The sequence below is a fragment of the Typha angustifolia genome, chromosome 9, assembly GCF_048772165.1.
Source record: "Typha angustifolia cultivar Huaian chromosome 9, ASM4877216v1, whole genome shotgun sequence".
Taxonomy (NCBI): domain Eukaryota; kingdom Viridiplantae; phylum Streptophyta; class Magnoliopsida; order Poales; family Typhaceae; genus Typha; species Typha angustifolia.
This window is the reverse complement of record NC_133247.1, coordinates 445,005-464,863: the sequence shown is the minus strand read 5'-3', so window position 1 is coordinate 464,863 and position 19,859 is coordinate 445,005. Positions and strand designations below refer to the sequence as shown.

At 40.9% G+C, this 19,859-nt stretch overlaps 4 protein-coding genes across 5 annotated transcripts; 2 read left to right on the top strand and 2 right to left on the bottom strand.

The window, feature by feature from the left end:
- Positions 1-825: 825 nt before the first annotated feature.
- LOC140767009 (TOM1-like protein 1) lies at positions 826-4,586 on the top strand. The gene is made up of 5 exons (XM_073106743.1): positions 826-894; positions 990-1,143; positions 1,927-2,488; positions 2,947-3,192; positions 3,783-4,586. The coding sequence occupies exons 3-5, from the start codon at positions 1,970-1,972 to the stop codon at positions 4,191-4,193; spliced, it is 1,176 nt and encodes a 391-aa protein (XP_072962844.1). The 5' UTR covers positions 826-894; positions 990-1,143; positions 1,927-1,969; the 3' UTR covers positions 4,194-4,586.
- Positions 4,587-7,943: 3,357 nt separating this feature from the next.
- Positions 7,944-12,391, top strand: LOC140767350 (cellulose synthase-like protein D1). The gene is made up of 3 exons (XM_073107218.1): positions 7,944-8,878; positions 8,993-9,474; positions 9,569-12,391. Exons 1-3 carry the CDS (start codon positions 8,438-8,440, stop codon positions 12,144-12,146), a joined length of 3,501 nt encoding a protein of 1,166 aa, XP_072963319.1. The 5' UTR covers positions 7,944-8,437; the 3' UTR covers positions 12,147-12,391.
- Positions 12,392-12,522: 131 nt separating this feature from the next.
- Positions 12,523-15,565, bottom strand: LOC140767349 (protein AE7). Of its 2 annotated transcripts, none has more exons than XM_073107216.1 (6): positions 15,423-15,565; positions 15,062-15,257; positions 14,162-14,267; positions 13,964-14,063; positions 13,032-13,077; positions 12,523-12,938 (listed from the first exon to the last, which is right to left on the bottom strand). In XM_073107216.1, the coding sequence occupies exons 2-6, from the start codon at positions 15,183-15,185 to the stop codon at positions 12,838-12,840; spliced, it is 477 nt and encodes a 158-aa protein (XP_072963317.1). In that variant the 5' UTR covers positions 15,186-15,257; positions 15,423-15,565; the 3' UTR covers positions 12,523-12,837. The 2 variants fall into 2 exon arrangements, with proteins under 2 accessions (XP_072963317.1, XP_072963318.1); XM_073107217.1 differs by having other exon boundaries at positions 15,428-15,495.
- A 316-nt stretch (positions 15,566-15,881) lies between these two features.
- Positions 15,882-19,649, bottom strand: LOC140766490 (uncharacterized). The gene is made up of 3 exons (XM_073105861.1): positions 17,341-19,649; positions 16,467-16,574; positions 15,882-16,345 (listed from the first exon to the last, which is right to left on the bottom strand). Exon 1 carries the CDS (start codon positions 19,395-19,397, stop codon positions 17,481-17,483), a length of 1,917 nt encoding a protein of 638 aa, XP_072961962.1. The 5' UTR covers positions 19,398-19,649; the 3' UTR covers positions 15,882-16,345; positions 16,467-16,574; positions 17,341-17,480.
- Positions 19,650-19,859: the final 210 nt, after the last annotated feature.

Here is a 19,859-nt window from a genome sequence, read left to right as displayed (position 1 = left end):
CCTATTGCTGATATCATATGCCTTGGCTTTACTATGTCAATGAATTGGGTGCATTTGATTGAATGAAACGGACATGTACAGCTGTTTGTTTGTGCTATTGATCGAATGACTGGTTATTTCTAACTTGGAATGTAGCATAGTTGTGCTGAAGGTTTCATATTTGTTTGCATAATGACTAGCAACTTGATTTGGTATCATTAATCAAATTAATTATCAAAAACTCTGTTTGTTTTTCAGATGTGCCCCATACTCAGCAGTATCATGATGATGTATAATTATACAGACTTGCCATATGTAAAAAAGTCTGTCGCTATTTTAAAGTGGTTTCATTTGTTTTTTTTGTTGCACACCTAGGTTCTGGGGTTTTAGTAATAATAAGATTAAACTAAATGTATTTAATATTTATATTAGATGCACACTTTTTATAATAAAAATATATAACATTACATAAGAAATATGCATAAAATGTGAAAAATATACAAAGTCTTTAGCTAGAATATTTTAAAGGTGGTCTCGGAAGGAAAATTTTCTGGTAGAATGAAGCAGAAGAGTGGAGTAGGTCCAACGACTACATTTGCTAACAACTTCTCTGAGGGATCTCTGCCTCTGGAACTGGTATATAATAGCCATTTTGTGATAGGCGAGGTCAGCCGCAACTTTCCAAAGAATAATGTTTACCCTATTGTTTGGCTAGAGAGTATAGACTAGGACTCGGGAATTGCTGGTGTATTTGTGTAAGTACCGCTACTCATTGCCAACTCCACTTGTTATCCCGATGTTGTTAAGAGTTACCTACGTATCCTACAGGGATTTAAAACCTCATAAAGGTCCTACTTTAAAGTGTAATCTGCGGAACATCGCAGTCGAAAAGCTTTTGATCGCCCGAATCCAACGGTGGATGTCTTTAATACACTCGTTACTTCTCAGCATTATTAGTTTATTATACTTCCGGTTGGCATTATATTCTATATTATATTCATCTTTTCCAGATTTATATGGAGAACAAGAGCAGAGCAGAGCGCGAGCGCAAACCCAAGACTGGCAACCCCAACGCAGTGATCGAAGACAGACAGAAAGAGAAGGGAGACGAAGAAACCAGACAGAGAGAGGAAGAATTATTGTTCCCTCTTGATTTAGATTGAGGTAATCGTGTGAAATTTCAAGCTTTGACTTCATATTGTTTTTTTTCTTTTCTTTTTATCGTTAATGACTTTAATTTTTCTGTATCTTTTTCTTTTATGAAAATTTCTTTATCTTTCAAAGAAAGATGTGACCTTTTGGCCGGAATTCATATTTTGCTGCTGGGAGAATTTTGTTGGTCAGACCTGGTTTTGAGAATTCAATTCAGGTTCTTCGACATGTAACTTTATTAAGCGATTCATGAGGTTAAAAAGAATCTTTCCTCGCATCATTTTGGATTAATCACAGACTGTTGATATATTTGATGGTTATAATTCTGTAGGCTGAGTTTTTTAATGGAACCCTAGATACTTCTTGTCTTTCTATATTATGCTTTCTTTGAGATTATTGTTTTATTTCTAGGATTCTACGTGAATTTAGAAAAATTTCCTGCTTTTTTTATTCTTCTGGGAATTGCTCAACTAAGTATCAGATTTCAAGGTACACATTAGGGCAATCAAACGATAAAATTATCTCATCACGGATTGTATGTTCTATATTCTATCTATTATGTGCAGATGATTTTGTTTTCATGTAGTCTCAATTGCTTTCTTTCGTATTGTTCCTAAATTCATCATATGTATCTTCTTATGGCTTCCACATCCTATTGGTGTTTTTAAGGTATCGTCTTGTGGTTTGCACATCCTCTAGGTGTAAAGGTCTTTTTATTTGCAGTTGCTATTTGTGTTTTTTAATAAGCATAATAAGGATATGTTCGTACTTATAGTCAATTCCCTCTATTTATAGGTTTATTTCTACTTGGCGACTTGGCGTCTGCAAGGTGTTCAAGATGAGCGAGAATTTGATGGAGAAAGTCAGCTCCTTCAGGTCACGTCTGAAGATAAGCGGAGCTGAGGTTGGGCGTAAGATGTCCGTGGGAATGAGTTCTATGAGCTTTAAGATGAAGGAATTATTCCAAGGTCAGAACATGGCAGATAAGATTGTTGATGAGGCCACCTCAGAGAACATGGGTGGAGTGGACTGGGCTACCAACCTCGAGATCTGCGATATGATCAATAGCGAGAAAGTCAACAGCGTTGAACTGATTCGTGCGGTCAAGAAGAGAATCATGCTAAAGAACCCTAGGGTACAATATCTTGCTCTCGTTCTCCTTGAGACCTGCGTGAAGAACTGTGAGAAGGCTTTCTCTGAGGTTGCTGCAGAGCGGGTTCTTGATGAGATGATTAAATTGATTGATGATCCCCGAACTGTAGTGAACAATAGAAACAAGGCTCTTGTCCTTATTGAAGCATGGGGAGAGTCAGGAGATGAACTACGGTACTTGCCAGTATATGAGGAAACTTACAAGGTATTGACTTCTATAAATTATATTGCTGATTATGTTCTGATAAGGTAGGAACTCCATCATTTAGAACAGGCTTAGTATGACATCAAACAGTGAAGACAATTACTCTCTTTTGATTCCCATATCATCTATATACTAAATACCACTGCAAGTTTTCAGGAGCTCACCAACAAAGTTTGCATTTACATTGATATTGTGCATTATTCATGTAGAGTTGGTCCAATAGCTAGTGTTGCAATTCCTATATTCATTGCATAATAAATGTACTTGCTTAATAAAGGCACCTCTGTTACTTCAAAAGAATTAAATTTTCTTGAGGTGCTTCACATTCATGAACAACTCACATGTTCCACATTATTATTTTCTTTTGAGCAAGTTAGATTTATTTTACATGGTAAGGCTAATTGAAGTCTGCTGCATTAACAACTTATATTAATATTTGTCTTGTTCTGCTTGTGTAGAGCTTGAAATCTAGAGGGATTCAATTTCCTGGACGAGACAATGAGAGTTTGGCTCCTATATTTACCCCACCACGTTCGGTTTCAGATACAGGATCATACGCTACTGCAATAAACCAAACTTACCATGAAGTTGCTGTCCATTCTTTTACTGCTGAACAAGCCAAGGAGGCATTCAATGTGGCTCAAAATAGTATAGAACTTCTTTCGACAGTGCTATCTTCTTCCCCACAACAGGAGGCTTTACAGGTGACCTAGTTTCTTTGTTTGGTCTTTAAGCGTAAACTACTGTCTTAATCAGCAACTACTGAGGATCGAGGTTCACATGAGCTAGGAATCCTCCATTTAACATACTTTTTCTACCTCATCCTATTTTTTCTACTTTCATGTTTCAGAGGATTTTTGGACTTACAATCGGCAAATTAATTTCTATTTCCTGGGAGCATTCAAAATATAAATCTACTCTAGTTTTTAAAACATTGAGTCTGACACCAAATATGCTCATCTATGACAAATGCTTGATTAAATCTGCTTACATTTAAAAGCATTGGCTTTTGCACCAAATACCTAATTAATAGTGGTTTGTCGAAGAGCTCTCTGTTGGATCTGGCTCGAAATGAATTGATGCTGACGAAGGTAGGGCACTCCATGTTATTCTTGTTCCAAAACTGTCTTAAAGAGTGCAAGTTGCAGATCTCCTGTTATCAGTAGTTCACTCTCCCAGAATCACACGATGCTTCTTTTTCACTCTATTGCTATGCAAGGTTGACTAATTATATTTCAAGAAGACATGTTTGTGTGCTTATACCACTTTGTGGTTACTCCCTTTTCTCATGCAGGATGACTTAACTTCCACACTAGTGCAACAGTGTTGGGAATGTCAGGGTACAATCCAGAGAATTATAGAGACATACTTCGACAACGAGGTCCTAATCCTTGAGGCCTTCAACATAAATGACGAACTGCAGAAGGTCCTCTCCAAGTACGAGGAGATGAAGAAACCTCTGGTGGTGCAGTCTGAACCAGAACCTGCAATGATACCAGTTATCGTGGAAACCGAAGAATCTCCTCGGGTCAGTAAAGAAGAAGCCCTTATACGAAAACCAGCAGATTCTCAAGCAAGGTCAGGCAGAGATGATGACGTCCTTCATGATCTTGATGAGATGATCTTTGGCAAGAAGGGAGGAAGCACATCTCAGAACAGTGATACTAAAAAGGACCAACAGAAGGGTGATCTGATCATCTTCTGAATACCATCTTTCTCTTTGGAGCCTTCTGTTGTAGCTGTCCATATCTTTAGATTCATGCTTTGCAGAGGAGTGTCGTTCTTCCCTGAGTGCTAGTTGCATATTCTGAAAAAGAAGGCTCATGACATCTTTGTATGGAAAGCTTCTGGTTTTCTTTTGTACAGAATACAATGTAACAGCCTCATGAGTCATGACTTGTGACAACTGTTCAGCTATCCAGCTAATTATTCTCTGAAGTTTAGCAATATCTCAACAAAAAAGGAAGAATTTAGTAGGCAAGGTCAACTGGATTTTACTTGTAATTTGGCCATCTTTATCAGCGACTCTTACGGACCAGATTTTCCTTGAAATTCTGAATCATCTTAAGCTTGAAACTTCTTACATTTCTAGTCCATATATATTGTTCTCATAATCACTGATCTTTCCAAGTTTAGTATTTTGTCTATTGAAGCTTTCAACTAATGTTATATACTACAGGGTTTAGTCCACAAATTTTAGCTACTTACTGGTAGTATTATAGGATGCTCCTCAACCCTGCAATCTAATAAATTGCAGAAAAGGCTTTCATTTTGTCTTAATTGAATTACTAATGATTCATCTACCGAATCTAATTCATCTAAAACATTCAGCAAAACTGAGAGTATTAAACCTGCTTCTCTACTATGATTAAGATTCCAAGTCAGATGGACTTCAAAATTGTTGTTTGGTAACATTAAGATCTTCCAAAACACACAAAAATTTCTCCCAATTGACGATTCTCTGAGGAAGCACGAGGTTATTGACTTGATTTTATTTTTTCCTCTCTCTTATTATTACATTAGTTGCTAGTGATGGCATAGCACGTATATATGGAAATATAATGTAGATCAAAGTCAAAGGAGGCAGAATGACTTGGGAGATAATGGCAAAGATATGTTCACATACAATTAATAATTAATTTCATCCAGTGATGCAATGCATGCATGCCTCACTAATTGACGACCTTTTTAGGGATATATTAACATTTATACATCTTACCTAAGAATGAGAGTCACAACTCATCCAAAGTAAAACACAAATTATCAAATTAATCATCCTACTTTGTTGAAAAAAAAGAGCACAGAAAAAAATTAAAAAAACAATTTCCATTCCCTTGATCTAATTGACAGTTCGCATAAAGTTCAATTTATTCAGCATATTCGGTTCCTCGAACTGCGAGCGTATTCTTTTCCTATTAAATCTTTTATATTATAACAAAACAAAACAAAAGAAAACAATTAACACGAAGTCATCACTTCCAAGCAAACCAGTGAATCGATCAATAACACATACACCAAAATGGTCGTAAACTATCAGCTGAGAAAATGTATTAAACTATGGAACATTATGCCCTTCTATACTTTCTTGAATTCTTCCAGCCATACACGTTTGTGGCATATGCTTGTTTATGGTAATTTTTATAACCAAAGCCAGCAAGTCCCAGATAATAATGGAGAATAGGAGACAACTACTACAAACTATGAGCACGTACCAGCAATTAACAACTACTCCATTCCCCTAATATTATATATATATACATATATATATATCATAAAATTAATACCACCACCTTAAAAAACTTTTAATTATGAATTAAAAAATAAGAAGAAAGAAATAAGAAGGACATCGAAACTAGCTCGTGGCCAAGCTAGGGATGGTAATAAGTTGTCAGCAATCTTTTCCATTATTGTTGGAGAGTATTACTATACACCATGCTGTAGGTATTTCCTATGACTTGGATTGTAAAGGATCCGCACATAAAAGAGAGTTTGCATGCATGGGTTGCTGTGGACTTGCTGCTTGGATAGTTACTATTGTAACAATCAATTATAGTAGAGTTAGTAATTATTTTGCTCATGACCGAAGAGGTCACGAGTTTAACTCCAATCTCAAATAATATTGTAAAGAAATTATTTGGTGGTTAGCGGTTTGGTGGCTCGATTCGATTGATGGTTCAGCAGTGCGATTAACTTAGAAGAACAGCTTGACAACGCAACGACTTAGAACAGGTTTTGGCGGCATTTGATTCGAACCAATTGTTCGGCGACGAATATAGTTTAAAGCCTAAACTAGACAACTAAAAGCTCGGTTGAGTCTAAAGTGCCTCTGTATCTATAAAGGGTTGTCCCTTTGTCCGATCCATATCTAGCTATTGGGCTCATGAATCATCAAAAAAAGATAGTTACTATTGGATCAGTGGTTCCTATATCAGAAAATTACATTTTATTCTTCTCGTGGTTTGCTCAATTATATTAAATCCCCTTGTACTTTTAACTTAAATATTTAAAAATACTAAAGTGTAATAGTTATTTTTATCATCGAAAAAATTCTAGTTAGTGAGAAAATTATAGAGAATTGAATAATAATCTTGTCATTAATAGGGATATTCATATTCGAATTTTAGGCTAATTAAATATGATTTCAAACAAAATTACACTATAGTTTAGCTAACATTAGCCTCCAAAGTAAAATTAACCTAGGATTGCAAAAACAATTAATGGCCATTTCATCTCCCCAAATTCCAAAACTAAACACTGCTCTCCTGATACAATGTATTTGTTGTCAAACTAAATAGCATGCATAATAATGTAGAGCTGAATTAGTTAGTGGTAATAGTTTTAAAAGAGAAACATAACCAAATGTTGGGTAGTTTGGCAGCCCAAAGTCATGAGAGGCATAACTCCACAATACTCTCCGTCGTGATCCCGACCACTGCTTAATTTCGTGCGTGCTGCATACTTGTCAGCACGACTCCCTCGCCACGTGGCAAGTCGACATGTCGGTGGACCCCACATAAATCTCACATCGCTCACGCGGTCGAACGAGCTTTTAGGACCTAGCTTTCATAGAATATTACGAGGTTGCCATCGAAGCTCTCTTAAAGAGAGAGAGAGAGAGAGAGAGAGAGGTAAATTGAAACAGCGTCGTTAACTCTAGTAGTCATTTTAATTACAAGAGACTCGTTAATAAATCACTGTGAACAAATATATAATCTCATTATTGAGTGCATCATCCAAGTCATCATATTATTTCAAATTTTTAGTTTACAGAGTATGATGCATTTGATTATTTATATATTATAAATACTATAAACTTTCATTTAGTCACAGGTTCATAGTACCAGTAACACAAATTTGACTCAATCTCATGTTTCACATAACCTTAAATTTATGAGTCATCATTAACAATGCGGATCCCATACCTTATCGATGCCAGGTTGAGATGAGGTGGATATGAATCCAAATTCCAAAAGCAACTTCTTAATGACTAAGATTTAACTGTTAAAACGATCAAGCCATCGAGGCAATCCCGTAATTTAAGGTCAACTTCAGGGATAACCTCGGCATACTAAGCCGATTACCAACCCGCGGCGTGGACCCACAGTTCACATTGTTACCACGTCATCTCCACTCTTTCATGCCACGTGGCGGTTCCCTATATACTCCCCGCCCCTCTCTGCCTTCCTTTCTTCGCATCTTGGAAGCCCTTCCTTCCTTCATCTCCCCTCCGAAGCTTCGCTTAGCAATGGTAATGGTAATGGCAATGGCAATGGCAATAGAGTTCTCTTACTTAGCCTAAGAAAGGTTGGAATTTGGAGCCGTTTCTGTTGCTTTGCTATAGCTGTCGAAGCAAGCCCTCAAGAACACGATTGGTCTCTCTTGCCTTCACTCTTCCAGCTCCAGTTTTTCGCCATTAACTCCAGCTAGGCTTTGAACGCTTCAGGGACGGAAACAAAGAGATGGAGAAGAGAGAGTGAATCCATTTTTTGGTTTCTCTCATTTCTCTCAATATAAACTACAGCTACTCGGTAAGCCTCTGCTTCTGGATTTCCATATAATTCACATCAGCTTAGAAGGCCATGCTCTGATTTGAAGAATACCCAGTTAAGATTTCGCCTTCCGCTGTCCGTGAAGTGAGACTTTTACTAGATTTGCTTCGTCTTTGAATCAGGAAAAGATCACAATTTGCTCCGTTTTCTTGCTTATTTACCCGAAAAAGTTTGCATCTTTTATATTAATTATCACCTCTGCCCCTGTGGTAAGGCATTTACTAGTGATTGATTTCCTTTCATACATCTTGTGTTTATTAAAAAGATATATTTGTTCATTTTCCCGAGAAAGATTCGATAATGTAGAATTACCCATGTCAACTTGGTGTCGTTGAAGAAAACGAATGATCATTTCCTTTATGATTGCAAATAATGTTGCAGAGTATAAGAAGCAGAGGCCATGGCCTCCAAAGGCATCCTCAAGAACACGCAACCATCCCGGATGCCATCCATGTCAAACCAGGGGGGTGGCAAGCAGTCAACTGTGCCGCCGCCTCCTCCCACGGTGGTCTTCGGCCGCCGCACCGATTCCGGTCGCTTCATCAGCTACTCCCGCGACGACCTTGACAGCGAGATCAGCAGCGTGGACTTCCAAGACTACCACGTCCACATTCCCATGACCCCCGACAACCAACCCATGGACGAGCCATTGGACTCGTCTTCCATCACCGCCAAGGTGGAAGAGCACTACGTCTCCAACTCCCTCTTCACCGGCGGATTCAATGCCGTCACCCGCGCCCACCTCATGGACAAGGTGCTCGACCCCGGCCCCGGCCACGTACAGATGTCCAACTCCGGCTCCAATGCCATCACTTGCGCCGTCCATGGCTGCGATAACAAGGTCGTGTTAACTCACCATCTTCTTTCTCTGAAAAATCTTAATTCTACATTGATTTTAAAATCTTGGAATCGACGATAGAGAATGATATGTTTCGATCATTTTAAATTCTAATAGGTTCCCCGCAACAGCCGAGGAATTGACATCGTCCCCTGTGACTGCGACCTCAAGGTTTGCGTCGAATGCTTCCTGGACGCAGTCAAGAGCGGCGGTGGCCTCTGCCCTGGGTGTAAGGAGCCCTACAAGATGACCGAGTGGGACGAGGTGGTCGCAAACTCTAACAATGAGGCGGCGCGTGCTTTGTCTCTGCCGCCGCCGCCTTCGTCAGGCCCAGGGAAGATGGAGAGAAGGCTGTCGCTGGTGAAACAGTCGACAATGAGCCGGAGCGAGACGGGGGATTTCGATCACAACAGGTGGCTGTTTGAGACGAAGGGGACCTATGGGTATGGGAATGCGATATGGCCTGATGGGATTAATGGAGACGATGATGATGGGAGTGGCGGAGGTGGGCATGGGCAGCCCAAGGAGTTGATGAACAAGCCATGGAGACCACTAACTCGAAAGCTTAAGATTCCGGCGGCCGTCATAAGTCCATACAGGTGTGTGTGTGTGTGTGTGTGTGTGTGTGTTGTGATTCACACCATTAAGATGAAAAGATTCCTCTTTATTCTCTTCTTATTGATTTGTTCACAGGCTCCTCGTCCTCGTCCGCATGGTTGCATTGGGTCTCTTCCTGACATGGCGAATCAAGCATAAGAACGAGGACGCGGTCTGGCTATGGGGGATGTCCATCGTCTGCGAGATCTGGTTCGCCTTCTCATGGCTGCTCGACCAGCTCCCCAAGCTCTGCCCCGTTAACCGCGCTACCGACCTCTCCGTCCTCAAGGAGAAGTTCGAGACGCCGCGGCCCAACAATCCCACCGGCAAATCCGACCTCCCCGGCGTCGACGTCTTCGTCTCCACGGCCGACCCCGAGAAAGAACCCGTCTTGGTCACCGCCAACACCATCCTCTCCATCCTCGCCGCGGACTACCCCGTCGAGAAGCTCGCCTGCTACGTCTCCGACGACGGCGGCGCGCTCCTCACATTCGAGGCCATGGCGGAGGCGGCGAGCTTCGCGAACTTGTGGATACCCTTCTGCCGGAAGCACGACATCGAACCGAGGAACCCCGACAGCTACTTCAGCTTGAAGAGGGATCCTTACAAGAACAAGGTGAAGGCCGACTTCGTCAAGGACCGGAGGAGGGTCAAACGCGAGTTCGACGAGTTCAAGGTTAGGATTAACAGCCTGCCGGACTCCATCCGCCGCCGGTCCGACGCCTACCACGCTCGCGAGGAGATCCAGGCGATGAACAAGCAGCGGGAGAAGAGCGGAGACGAGCCGTTAGAGCCGGTGAAGATACCCAAGGCCACGTGGATGGCCGACGGCACGCACTGGCCCGGCACGTGGCTGCAGCCGTCGCCAGACCACGCCCGCGGCGACCACGCCGGGATAATCCAGGTGATGCTGAAGCCGCCGAGCGACATGCCAATGTACGGCAACGGCAGCGAGAAGTCGCCGATCGACTTCAAGGACGTCGATGTCCGGTTGCCGATGTTGGTCTACATGTCACGTGAGAAGCGCCCGGGATACGACCACAACAAGAAGGCCGGCGCCATGAATGCGCTCGTCCGAGCTTCCGCGATCATGTCGAACGGACCCTTCATGCTTAACCTCGATTGCGATCACTATATCTACAATTCTCAGGCTCTCCGCGAGGGGATGTGCTTCATGATGGACCGCGGCGGCGACCGCCTCTGCTACGTTCAGTTCCCGCAGCGGTTCGAAGGCATCGACCCCTCCGACCGCTACGCCAACCACAACACTGTCTTCTTCGACGTCAACATGCGCGCCCTCGACGGACTCATGGGCCCCGTCTACGTCGGCACGGGTTGCCTCTTCCGCCGCGTCGCGCTCTACGGCTTCGACCCTCCTCGCGCAAAAGACCACTCCCCGGGATGCTGCAGCTGCTGCTTGCCCCGCCGCCGCAAGAAGTCCTCCGCCGCTGCCGCCGCCGACTCGGAGGAGACCCGCGCGCTTCGCATGGGCGACTTCGACGAAGACGACATGAATTTGGCAACATTTCCGAAAAAATTTGGCAATTCGAGCTTCTTGATTGATTCGATCCCCGTCGCCGAGTTCCAGGGGCGGCCTCTCGCCGATCACCCGTCGGTGAAGAACGGTAGGCCGCCGGGTGCGTTGACCATCCCGAGAGAGATTCTGGATGCATCCATAGTAGCGGAGGCGATCAGTGTGATATCTTGCTGGTACGAAGAGAAGACGGAGTGGGGGCAGAGAGTGGGGTGGATCTATGGCTCCGTAACAGAGGACGTGGTCACCGGCTACCGGATGCACAACCGAGGTTGGAAGTCCGTCTACTGCGTCACCCAACGCGACGCCTTCCGTGGAACGGCGCCAATTAACCTCACCGACCGGCTGCATCAGGTTCTCCGGTGGGCCACTGGCTCCGTCGAGATCTTCTTCTCGCGGAACAATGCGCTACTGGCCAGCTCCAAGATGAAGATCCTGCAGCGCATCGCCTACCTCAACGTCGGCATCTACCCCTTCACCTCCATCTTCCTCATCGTCTATTGCTTCCTCCCGGCCCTCTCGCTCTTCTCCGGCCAGTTCATCGTCCAAACGCTCAACGTCACCTTCCTCACCTACCTCCTCCTCATCACCGTCACGCTCATGCTGCTCGCCGTGCTCGAGATCAAGTGGTCGGGCATCGAGCTCGAAGAATGGTGGCGAAACGAGCAGTTCTGGCTCATCGGCGGCACCAGCGCCCACCTCGCCGCCGTGGTGCAAGGGCTACTTAAAGTGATAGCCGGCATTGAGATCTCATTCACGCTCACATCCAAATCCTTGGGAGACGACGTCGACGACGAGTTCGCCGAACTGTACGTCGTGAAATGGACTTCGCTGATGATACCGCCGCTGACCATCATCATGATCAATCTGATCGCCATCGCCGTCGGGTTCAGCCGGACTATATACAGCACCATACCTCAGTGGAGCAAGCTCTTGGGTGGCGTTTTCTTTAGCTTCTGGGTGTTGGCTCATCTCTATCCCTTTGCAAAAGGTCTCATGGGGAGGAGAGGGAGGACGCCCACCATTGTCTACGTCTGGTCGGGGCTGGTGGCCATCACTATATCGCTGCTCTGGGTTGCAATCAAGCCTCCTTCCGAAAATGCGGCGTCGCAGATTGGTGGCTCCTTCACATTCCCTTGATTCCTTTCCATATCCATCATACCTGATGAAATATATACCAAGTTGTATCTCATTGATGCATGAGTAAGTTGGGTTCTTTCTCAAAACCTTCCTCTGCTTCTTCTTTACTAGGAGTCGCTCTGTAGCTTTTGTCACCCTTTGAGGGGTATGCTTCCCAATTTTTCTTCTTTAGATCTTTGTTGTAACAAATTTGTATTTGGATTGTTTAGAGATCAAACAAACGCTGTGTCTAAGAAAGGTGATCATATTCATAATGCTTCTAGTCGTGCCAATACTTCCGCAACAATGATTTCTGAATAAACCGATGCATCACAATATGAACTTGTAGCCAGAATAAAACATAAAGCAAAGTGATCATCACAGTTATGATCAGATAGATACAACAACTCTGGCCAAGTTTATTCATTTAATCATCATGAAATGCACCCGTCCACAGAAATCAACAGCTGCCATTATACAACTCTGGCGATATTTGCTTCCGCATCGATTTACTAATTTCTACATCTTTCTACTGTAAGTTCCAAAACAAACGCAACACCTGTAGTAACTATTTTCAAATGACAAAAGGCCAAGGATAACAAATGGCCGCACCTAAAGCTAGGGTCGAGCAAAGTGGAAAACCATTCTTACACAACCTTGTGCTATACTGGGAAAAGCCCATGATCCGCTGCAATCTGATAAGAGAAAAGCATCAATCGAACGTGGGTGATAAGCACTCCTCGACCATTTCCAACAGATTGGGATTTTCCAAAGCTGCTGCAACACGTTCCTTGTCATTTAATTGCTTATTGACTGCAAGAGCGAAATGGAAAGATTTTAGAAATTTATATAAGAAAAGGCTGGAATTGGTATTACGGCAGTAAAAAAAATGAAATGAGACAATACCGGCAGCTTCAGTTGCATGTGTCCCAGGTGCCACTTTGATATCCACCTACAGAAAATGGAGGGGAATTAGAAAGAAAAACTACTTGATCCACGTAGCTACAGTATAAGTGATGGTTGGAAGCCACTTAACTGCAAAGAAAAAGATACTTTCTAGATGAAAGCTAAAATATCACAATCCATCATTAAAATGTAATGATGAAGCTAAGACGGCGAATCAATTGCTCAAGAGTTGATAAGAGACTTACTACTGGTTTCACAACATTGTCATATCTATGACCTCTTTTACATTCTAATTTCACTGATAGATACTCCAAAACCTTTTACCAGGAAGATCTATGTAATCCTAATATCAATTAATGAAGAGACAGACATGTGCATACTCTGGTCACACACCAGATGATAACAAGGTAACTTCATATATTGCTATACCTAAATACAACAAGCCGGAACAAGATAAATAAAATGCTTTCCGTAGTCAAATCTAATCTGACAACATCACAACAACTATATGCAGAAGTACAGAATTAAATAAGGACCTATAAATGATACAGTCCCCTACCTTCCAAAATCAATTTGCAATAGAGGAGAACAGATTGTACATATTTGAAATGATAGACAAAAAAGAAACTCATCAAATAACTTTCCCGCAAAGAGTCTAGCTTTATAGTTTCAAAGTCCTCCATTGCAGCTTGAAGACTAGCTCGTCCAAGTATAGTATATGAAATTATTTCACCCACCAGAGAGAAGCATTAATGTCATTGTTCGTCTGCTATAGCTAGTCAATATTCATGTCATGGAAATACATGAAATCATACTTTCTAACTTGTACTCATAAGAGTTCTGCAACTTGCTAGCTTCTATTGTTACAAGTGGTTACATACGATTTCGACAAAATTTGAGATAATAGAATTTATATAGTCCTGCTAGCATACCTTGTAACGAGAGGGAAGACTGCGCAATAGTTTTACACGTATGCAAAGTCCAATAACAGTTGCCATACTGCAGTGCTCCACTGTTGGAGTAAAAATGACCCTACATGAAATTAAGATAGTGGTCAAGCATGGCATTACTGCACCATATTACAAGATGTCACAGGAGCTCTATTAAAAAATAGCAGGATGTTTACGTACCGAACATGATTTTGCTTGTTGTTGAGTTCAACAGAATCTTCTGTCACCACCTTCAACTCTTCCAGTGAATATGGGTGTTCTGGGTCTTTTATATCTCTAATATGATTTATGAATATTAAGGAATAGAAAAACATCACATAATTTTGAAGAAAATGAAGTCATTATATAATGTGGCTAGCAACCTCAAGAACAATATTTGGACTGATGTTGTACCATAAACTTGTTCAAAATTGTTGTTGAACATTCTCAGACCTAAAACTCTCCCACAATCATGGCACGGTTAGCAAGTCATAAGCCAGCTTGATTATACCCCAAAAACCATTCTTCCTAAGTTACTGTACATCCATTACATTATTCAAATTACTACCTCATTCATCTTTGTCATTTGTAACACTCTTTTTTGTTTTACCATATTGAACCACAATATTTACCGGAATGTGGTCAAATAAAGAGCACAACTATTTTGCAATAGTAGTAGTCCTAACAAAGAAAAAAGAACACTTAAACATTGCTTATTTTTAAAATTCAAAGCATTATCAATGGAGAGTTGTTATAATCATTCCAGAAAGAGGAGGAACTGGTCTAAAGATGATAGTAAGTAAACTAATAATCCCACATAAACCCACCAAATCAGACGAAAGACAATCTAGTAGAGGGCATATCTAGACCAGAGAGATAGTTCTTCATCTAGCCGATATGCCAAAAAATAACTTCAATCAAAGGCCTCTCAGAAAAATATTTCTTCTTCCAGTATTAACATAGTTATATCAACTACCCCACATACTCAAGACAGATAATTGACGATATCTAGTGTGCAAATAACTCTTGAAATAAGAAAAAGAAATGAAAAGGAAAGTTAAGAGCATGTAAAGAAATGAAATTTATGTAATAAAAGGATATCAAAAATTTCTAGCTGATCTATTAGCTCTTCCGCATATTCATCCGTAACAGTTTGTACACTCCGAACGCGTCGTTCTTTCTTCTCATACACCACAGGGTTAGCATTTATCAGCCCAACAACCATCTTTTCTTTTCTCTTTGATCTTTTTGATAACTTTGAGAGAAGCAGGTGATACAAAAACCTCCTCCACTCTTCCTGCGAAAAAGATGTTAGGGAAGACAAAAATCAGAAGAAAATACCAACGAAAAAGTGAATATAAGAACTTAAAATGGAAAAAATAGTTTTATTCGAAGCCGAGATTAACATATCGTACGTATAGGAACCCTAAAGAAAGGAAAGAATAGGAGAATAGAAGGAAACCTTACAAACCCTAGCTGATGCGAGCGCAGCGAGGTAGACGAAGCCAAAGAACGGAACGGAACGGACAAGAAAATTGCCTGCTTTCTACGCCGCCTATTGTTGGGGAAAACCGAACAACGAAATAATAGCTCAGTATCGGATCAAATAGAAGTACACAGGGTCTGGATATCCGATCCGAAGTCTGCTATCGGGTTGGGCTACTCGGTTGCTCATGGGCTGAGCCACGCCAGTTTTGAACCAAGTAGTTGAGCGAGAAAGAATAGAAACTAAGAGAAATTAACAAATAACGCCTTATACCCAGACTATATTACAAATAAAGCCCCATTTTTTTAGTCCTCTTTTATTTCTCTTAATTGGTCCATTTTTTTATGAGAAAGAAAAAAGATCAATGCAAATTATCTTATATACCCCTTAATTTACAAAGGATGAAAATTCTTTCTAATAATTAAATGGTTTGCATCGAATCGTTGCTCATTTGCTCTAAGCCAAACTTTCGAATAATAAATATAAGAGTTTTTTCTTTCAAAAAAAAAAAAAAAAAAAAAGGAACCCACCTAAAGGAGTTAAATTTTAAGGCATTACAAAATTCCCACAGAGATGATACATGCGCTTCGCCACTCTGAATTCCACCAATTTTGGTGTCACAACTGCAGCGAGATTATTCAGAGAGAACAACAATAACTCAACCTGCTGCCATATCTTCAACAGCTTCTTCATTGAGATGGGAACCTCCAGCTTAATCAACAAAAGGGGCTGGCACTTTTCCCAGCAGCTTCAAACTTTTGTGCGTGTAATTACACACCCATGCAATTTTGACTGTTAGCTTCGAAATTCCATCACACTTCCTCCAGGAAGTTAGATCGAGTAGTATCACAAATATTTCGAAAGCCTATGGGAAACTTCCTCAAATCTCGAGCAGATTTCTGGAAAGAAATTGAAGGATTTTTTTATGTACCTCAAAAGAATCGGCACCAAGTGCTTGCGAAAGTTTACATATTTTCTGCTAATTTTCCAACACAAACTTTAGTGAGGGTATGTTCAAACCTGCATAGCATTCATGGGTGCAGCTAACCAAAAATTATTGCAACATGCTGCTAACTCTCAATGGGCTGAATCGTGTCAAAAGAGTCCCGGAAAATTTCAGTCGGGAACCTGTTTAAAAAAAAAGGGAACTAAGTTTAGCCATCCATGCAGTTCAAGGATATATGGACAACACTTATTCACTGCATACTGACAATTATGAAATCAATCATTCTTCTAAATCACAATATGATCTAAAATAATATCATGACGGCCTCATATAACATCAAAATATCCAAACGAAAAAATAGTTAACATCAGGAATTAACTGAAACAGATTTTACCCAAGACTTTATCCCTCCTTTTCCTTCTCGAAAATAGTGTAAAGCTATTTAAAATAGTCTGCACAATTAACAAATTGAAAACAAACACCCTTGAACAGAGTAAGGCAATGAAATTAAAAGGAGAGGAGATGAATATTAACAACATGAAAATTGACATGTGAAATCAAGTAAAGTTTGTTTCAATTTTGCATGAATGGAAAGCAAGATATTCTCTGCTTAACATGCCTTTATAGGTAATTTACACACTAACACCATTTACGAATTACCACTGAGTACTAAAGTAGAAAAAACCAAATAATGACGAGTACAATTGTTAATAGAACAGCAGGTAAAATAGCAGCAAATACAGCATATATATTATTATGAAGGCATATTTCCACGGTAAATCAAATACAAGCATTGGATACAACAGTCAGAAGCACGCAGGTCAAAAAATTAGCATGAAATACAGTCATAGAAGAAACAAGTATCAAATTGTTAATGTTGAAAAATTATGTTTTATTCTATATGCGGTACAACCGAAAGCAGGACAAGAGAAGTTATCAGAATTATACCTCCGGATAGCTCTCTGGCTGCAAAACAATAGCTGGATTACATGAGCAATTTCATCCAGCATCCGTCGACCAAGATCCAACTTACCGATATAAAAGTGTAAGGTTAATGGATTTCTTTTATCAACAATATAGAAAATTGCCTAGTTACTGGTGCACAGGAGGAAATCATCGGATGAGTCAGAACCAGCAGTTTCGATAATATTTTCCTCCTTAAAATGATATGTCCGTTGTGGATACAAATCAAAATTTTCAATGAAGAAGATGCCGAGATCTCGGGAAAGCAATGAGTAAGTGTCTGCATTAGGTTTTATTCCCAGTTCAAGCATTTTCTTGAACAAAAGGGAAGCTGAACTAACACGGTGTAATTTAATCAACAAAACAACTATAGTGTTGAATGAGAAGTTGTCCATCTCGACTTCAGCAAATTCCATATCTTTTAGTAATTGCTTGACTGCCTCTATATCACAAGTCTTACAAAGGCCACGAAGCATCACATTATATGTACAAGTATTGGGAACAACACCAAACTGTTTCATCTGGTCAAACAAATTGCAAGCCTCTTCAGACATTCCAGCCAGAAAAAGCCCATGTATAGCAATAGTATAACACACAACATCAAGACGATAATTCTCAGAAACAGCTTTTCTGAACAGCCTAATGGCCATGCAATATTTTCCTCTTTTAATCAATCCATTGAGAATTGTCGTATGAACATAAGCATCCAAATTAGGATTATTCACAACAATAGCATGGTAGACACTAATTGCACAGTCGATTCTTCCCAACCAGAAGAGAGCATTCAATAATCCAACATAACTATAGCTGTCAGGGATGATTCCCTTCTCAACCATATCAAAGTAAAACCCTACTGCATGAGATGGAAAACCAGCCTTACATAAAATATTCAGTATGGAATTACAAGCCACAAGATCAAAAGACGCATTGATCCTTGGAACTAGCTTACAAAGCAATCTCATATTTCCAGATGAGCATAATATAGACATCAAAGTAGATAGAGTAAAGGAATCTGGCTGTAGTTTCCTTTCATATAGACCAAAGAAAACATTGATTGCATCGTCATATCTTCTATCTTTAGACAAGCAATCCATCAAAACATTAAAAAGGATCAGGTCAGGAGTGCACTTACTAGATAGCATACAATCCAATAGCCCAACAACCTCATCCTGCCTCTGAGCTCGAAAAAGTCCCTTAATAACAGAGGTATAAGTTACAACAGTGGGTGAACACCCAGAATATACCATATTTTGTAACAATGTAATAGCTGCATCGACTCTCCCAATTTGACATTGACAGTCAATCAAAATTGTCCATATGATCACTGTGAGCTGCTTACCGGATACAATCATGAAAGCTAACACTTGCAGCAACTCTGAAAACCTACCGACTTTTCTACAACAATCAAGAATAGATGTAAATGACCCAGTATTTGGGTGAAATCCTCTCTTTATCATTTCTCTGAAAATATATCGAACTCTCAGCCAATCACCTAACTTGCAAAGGTTACTTAATGCTATGTTGTATGTAAGAAAATTTGGGAGGTTTGTATCACCAAGAAACTTCATAGCTTCATCGACATGACCAACCCTGAACAGAACATCAAGAATCACATTCCGAGCAAAGGTGTTGGGCACAAAATTCCGCCTGCCCATTTCATCGAATGCTTCGAGAGCAGACCTGTACAAGTTCCCGCGCCAATATATCCTAAGCAAAACCAAGAAAGTCTGTGCCTTTATGGAACAGCCGGCACTCTCCAAGTCACAAACGATCCCTGAAACAGACCCAAAGCGATTCGTGAGCCGGCGGACGATGGGGACCATCCGTTCAAAGGAGCGGGAGTCATGGAAGTAATTCCGCTGGCGAGCGCACCACAGGAAAAAGCTCAGAGCAATGGTATCCGATCCGCAGTTTGAAACAGTTGAGTTGACAATTTCAGGCGAGAGAGAAAGTTGTGATTTTTCGAAGGATTTAGCACTTGGGTTTCTCAGCGTCTTGAGCGTCCGGTCCCAGGAGATAGTAAACAACTTCCTCCATCTCATAGCATCTAGGGTTTACAACGAGAAATAAAGGACAATATTTTCTGAGATGAAGAAGCGAGCGGCAAAGACGGAGTTTTGGGAACAAAATTTACAGAATGAGATCGGAAACAGAGCATTGCAAACCAAGGAAAAGGGTTTGAGTGGAGAGGGTGAAAAGAGGAGCGAAACGTATTTGCTGTAGTCTCCCCAAAACCCAGAACCCTAGAAGCGAGAGAAGCTGGCGATCCTACGCTAGAAATTTTAGGCGATTTATCGTGCCGACGTAGGAAGAAGAACTTTAAAAAATTAATTGGAGTGGTAATAATTAATTGGAGATTAACTGTTTAAATAAAACCAGATCAAAGTGCAGCATTGCCTCAATATATCTCCACATCTAATGCTAATCCACATTAACCACTGCTTATCAGACCATTAACTCATTGACGAGTACCATCAGAGCCTTGCCAATTGAGTGCCATGGAA

Bases quoted from the DNA above. Each gene is read 5' to 3' on its own strand.
- LOC140767350 (XM_073107218.1), top strand. From the start codon at position 8,438: ATGGCCTCCAAAGGCATCCTCAAGAACACGCAACCATCCCGGATGCCA. The intron at 8,879-8,992 runs GTCGTGTTAACT...AAATTCTAATAG, and splicing joins TCCATGGCTGCGATAACAAG to GTTCCCCGCAACAGCCGAGG. The intron at 9,475-9,568 runs GTGTGTGTGTGT...ATTTGTTCACAG, and splicing joins GCCGTCATAAGTCCATACAG to GCTCCTCGTCCTCGTCCGCA.
- LOC140767349 (XM_073107216.1), bottom strand. From the start codon at position 15,185: ATGGTTGTTGGGCTGATAAATGCTAACCCTGTGGTGTATGAGAAGAAA. The intron at 13,078-13,963 runs GTATGCTAGCAG...CATTTTCTGTAG, and splicing joins GTCTTCCCTCTCGTTACAAG to GTGGATATCAAAGTGGCACC. The intron at 12,939-13,031 runs GTATTGTCTCAT...TCGCTCTTGCAG, and splicing joins ACATGCAACTGAAGCTGCCG to TCAATAAGCAATTAAATGAC.
- LOC140767009 (XM_073106743.1), top strand. From the start codon at position 1,970: ATGAGCGAGAATTTGATGGAGAAAGTCAGCTCCTTCAGGTCACGTCTG. The intron at 2,489-2,946 runs GTATTGACTTCT...CTGCTTGTGTAG, and splicing joins TATATGAGGAAACTTACAAG to AGCTTGAAATCTAGAGGGAT. The intron at 3,193-3,782 runs GTGACCTAGTTT...TTTCTCATGCAG, and splicing joins CACAACAGGAGGCTTTACAG to GATGACTTAACTTCCACACT.
- LOC140766490 (XM_073105861.1), bottom strand. From the start codon at position 19,397: ATGAGATGGAGGAAGTTGTTTACTATCTCCTGGGACCGGACGCTCAAG.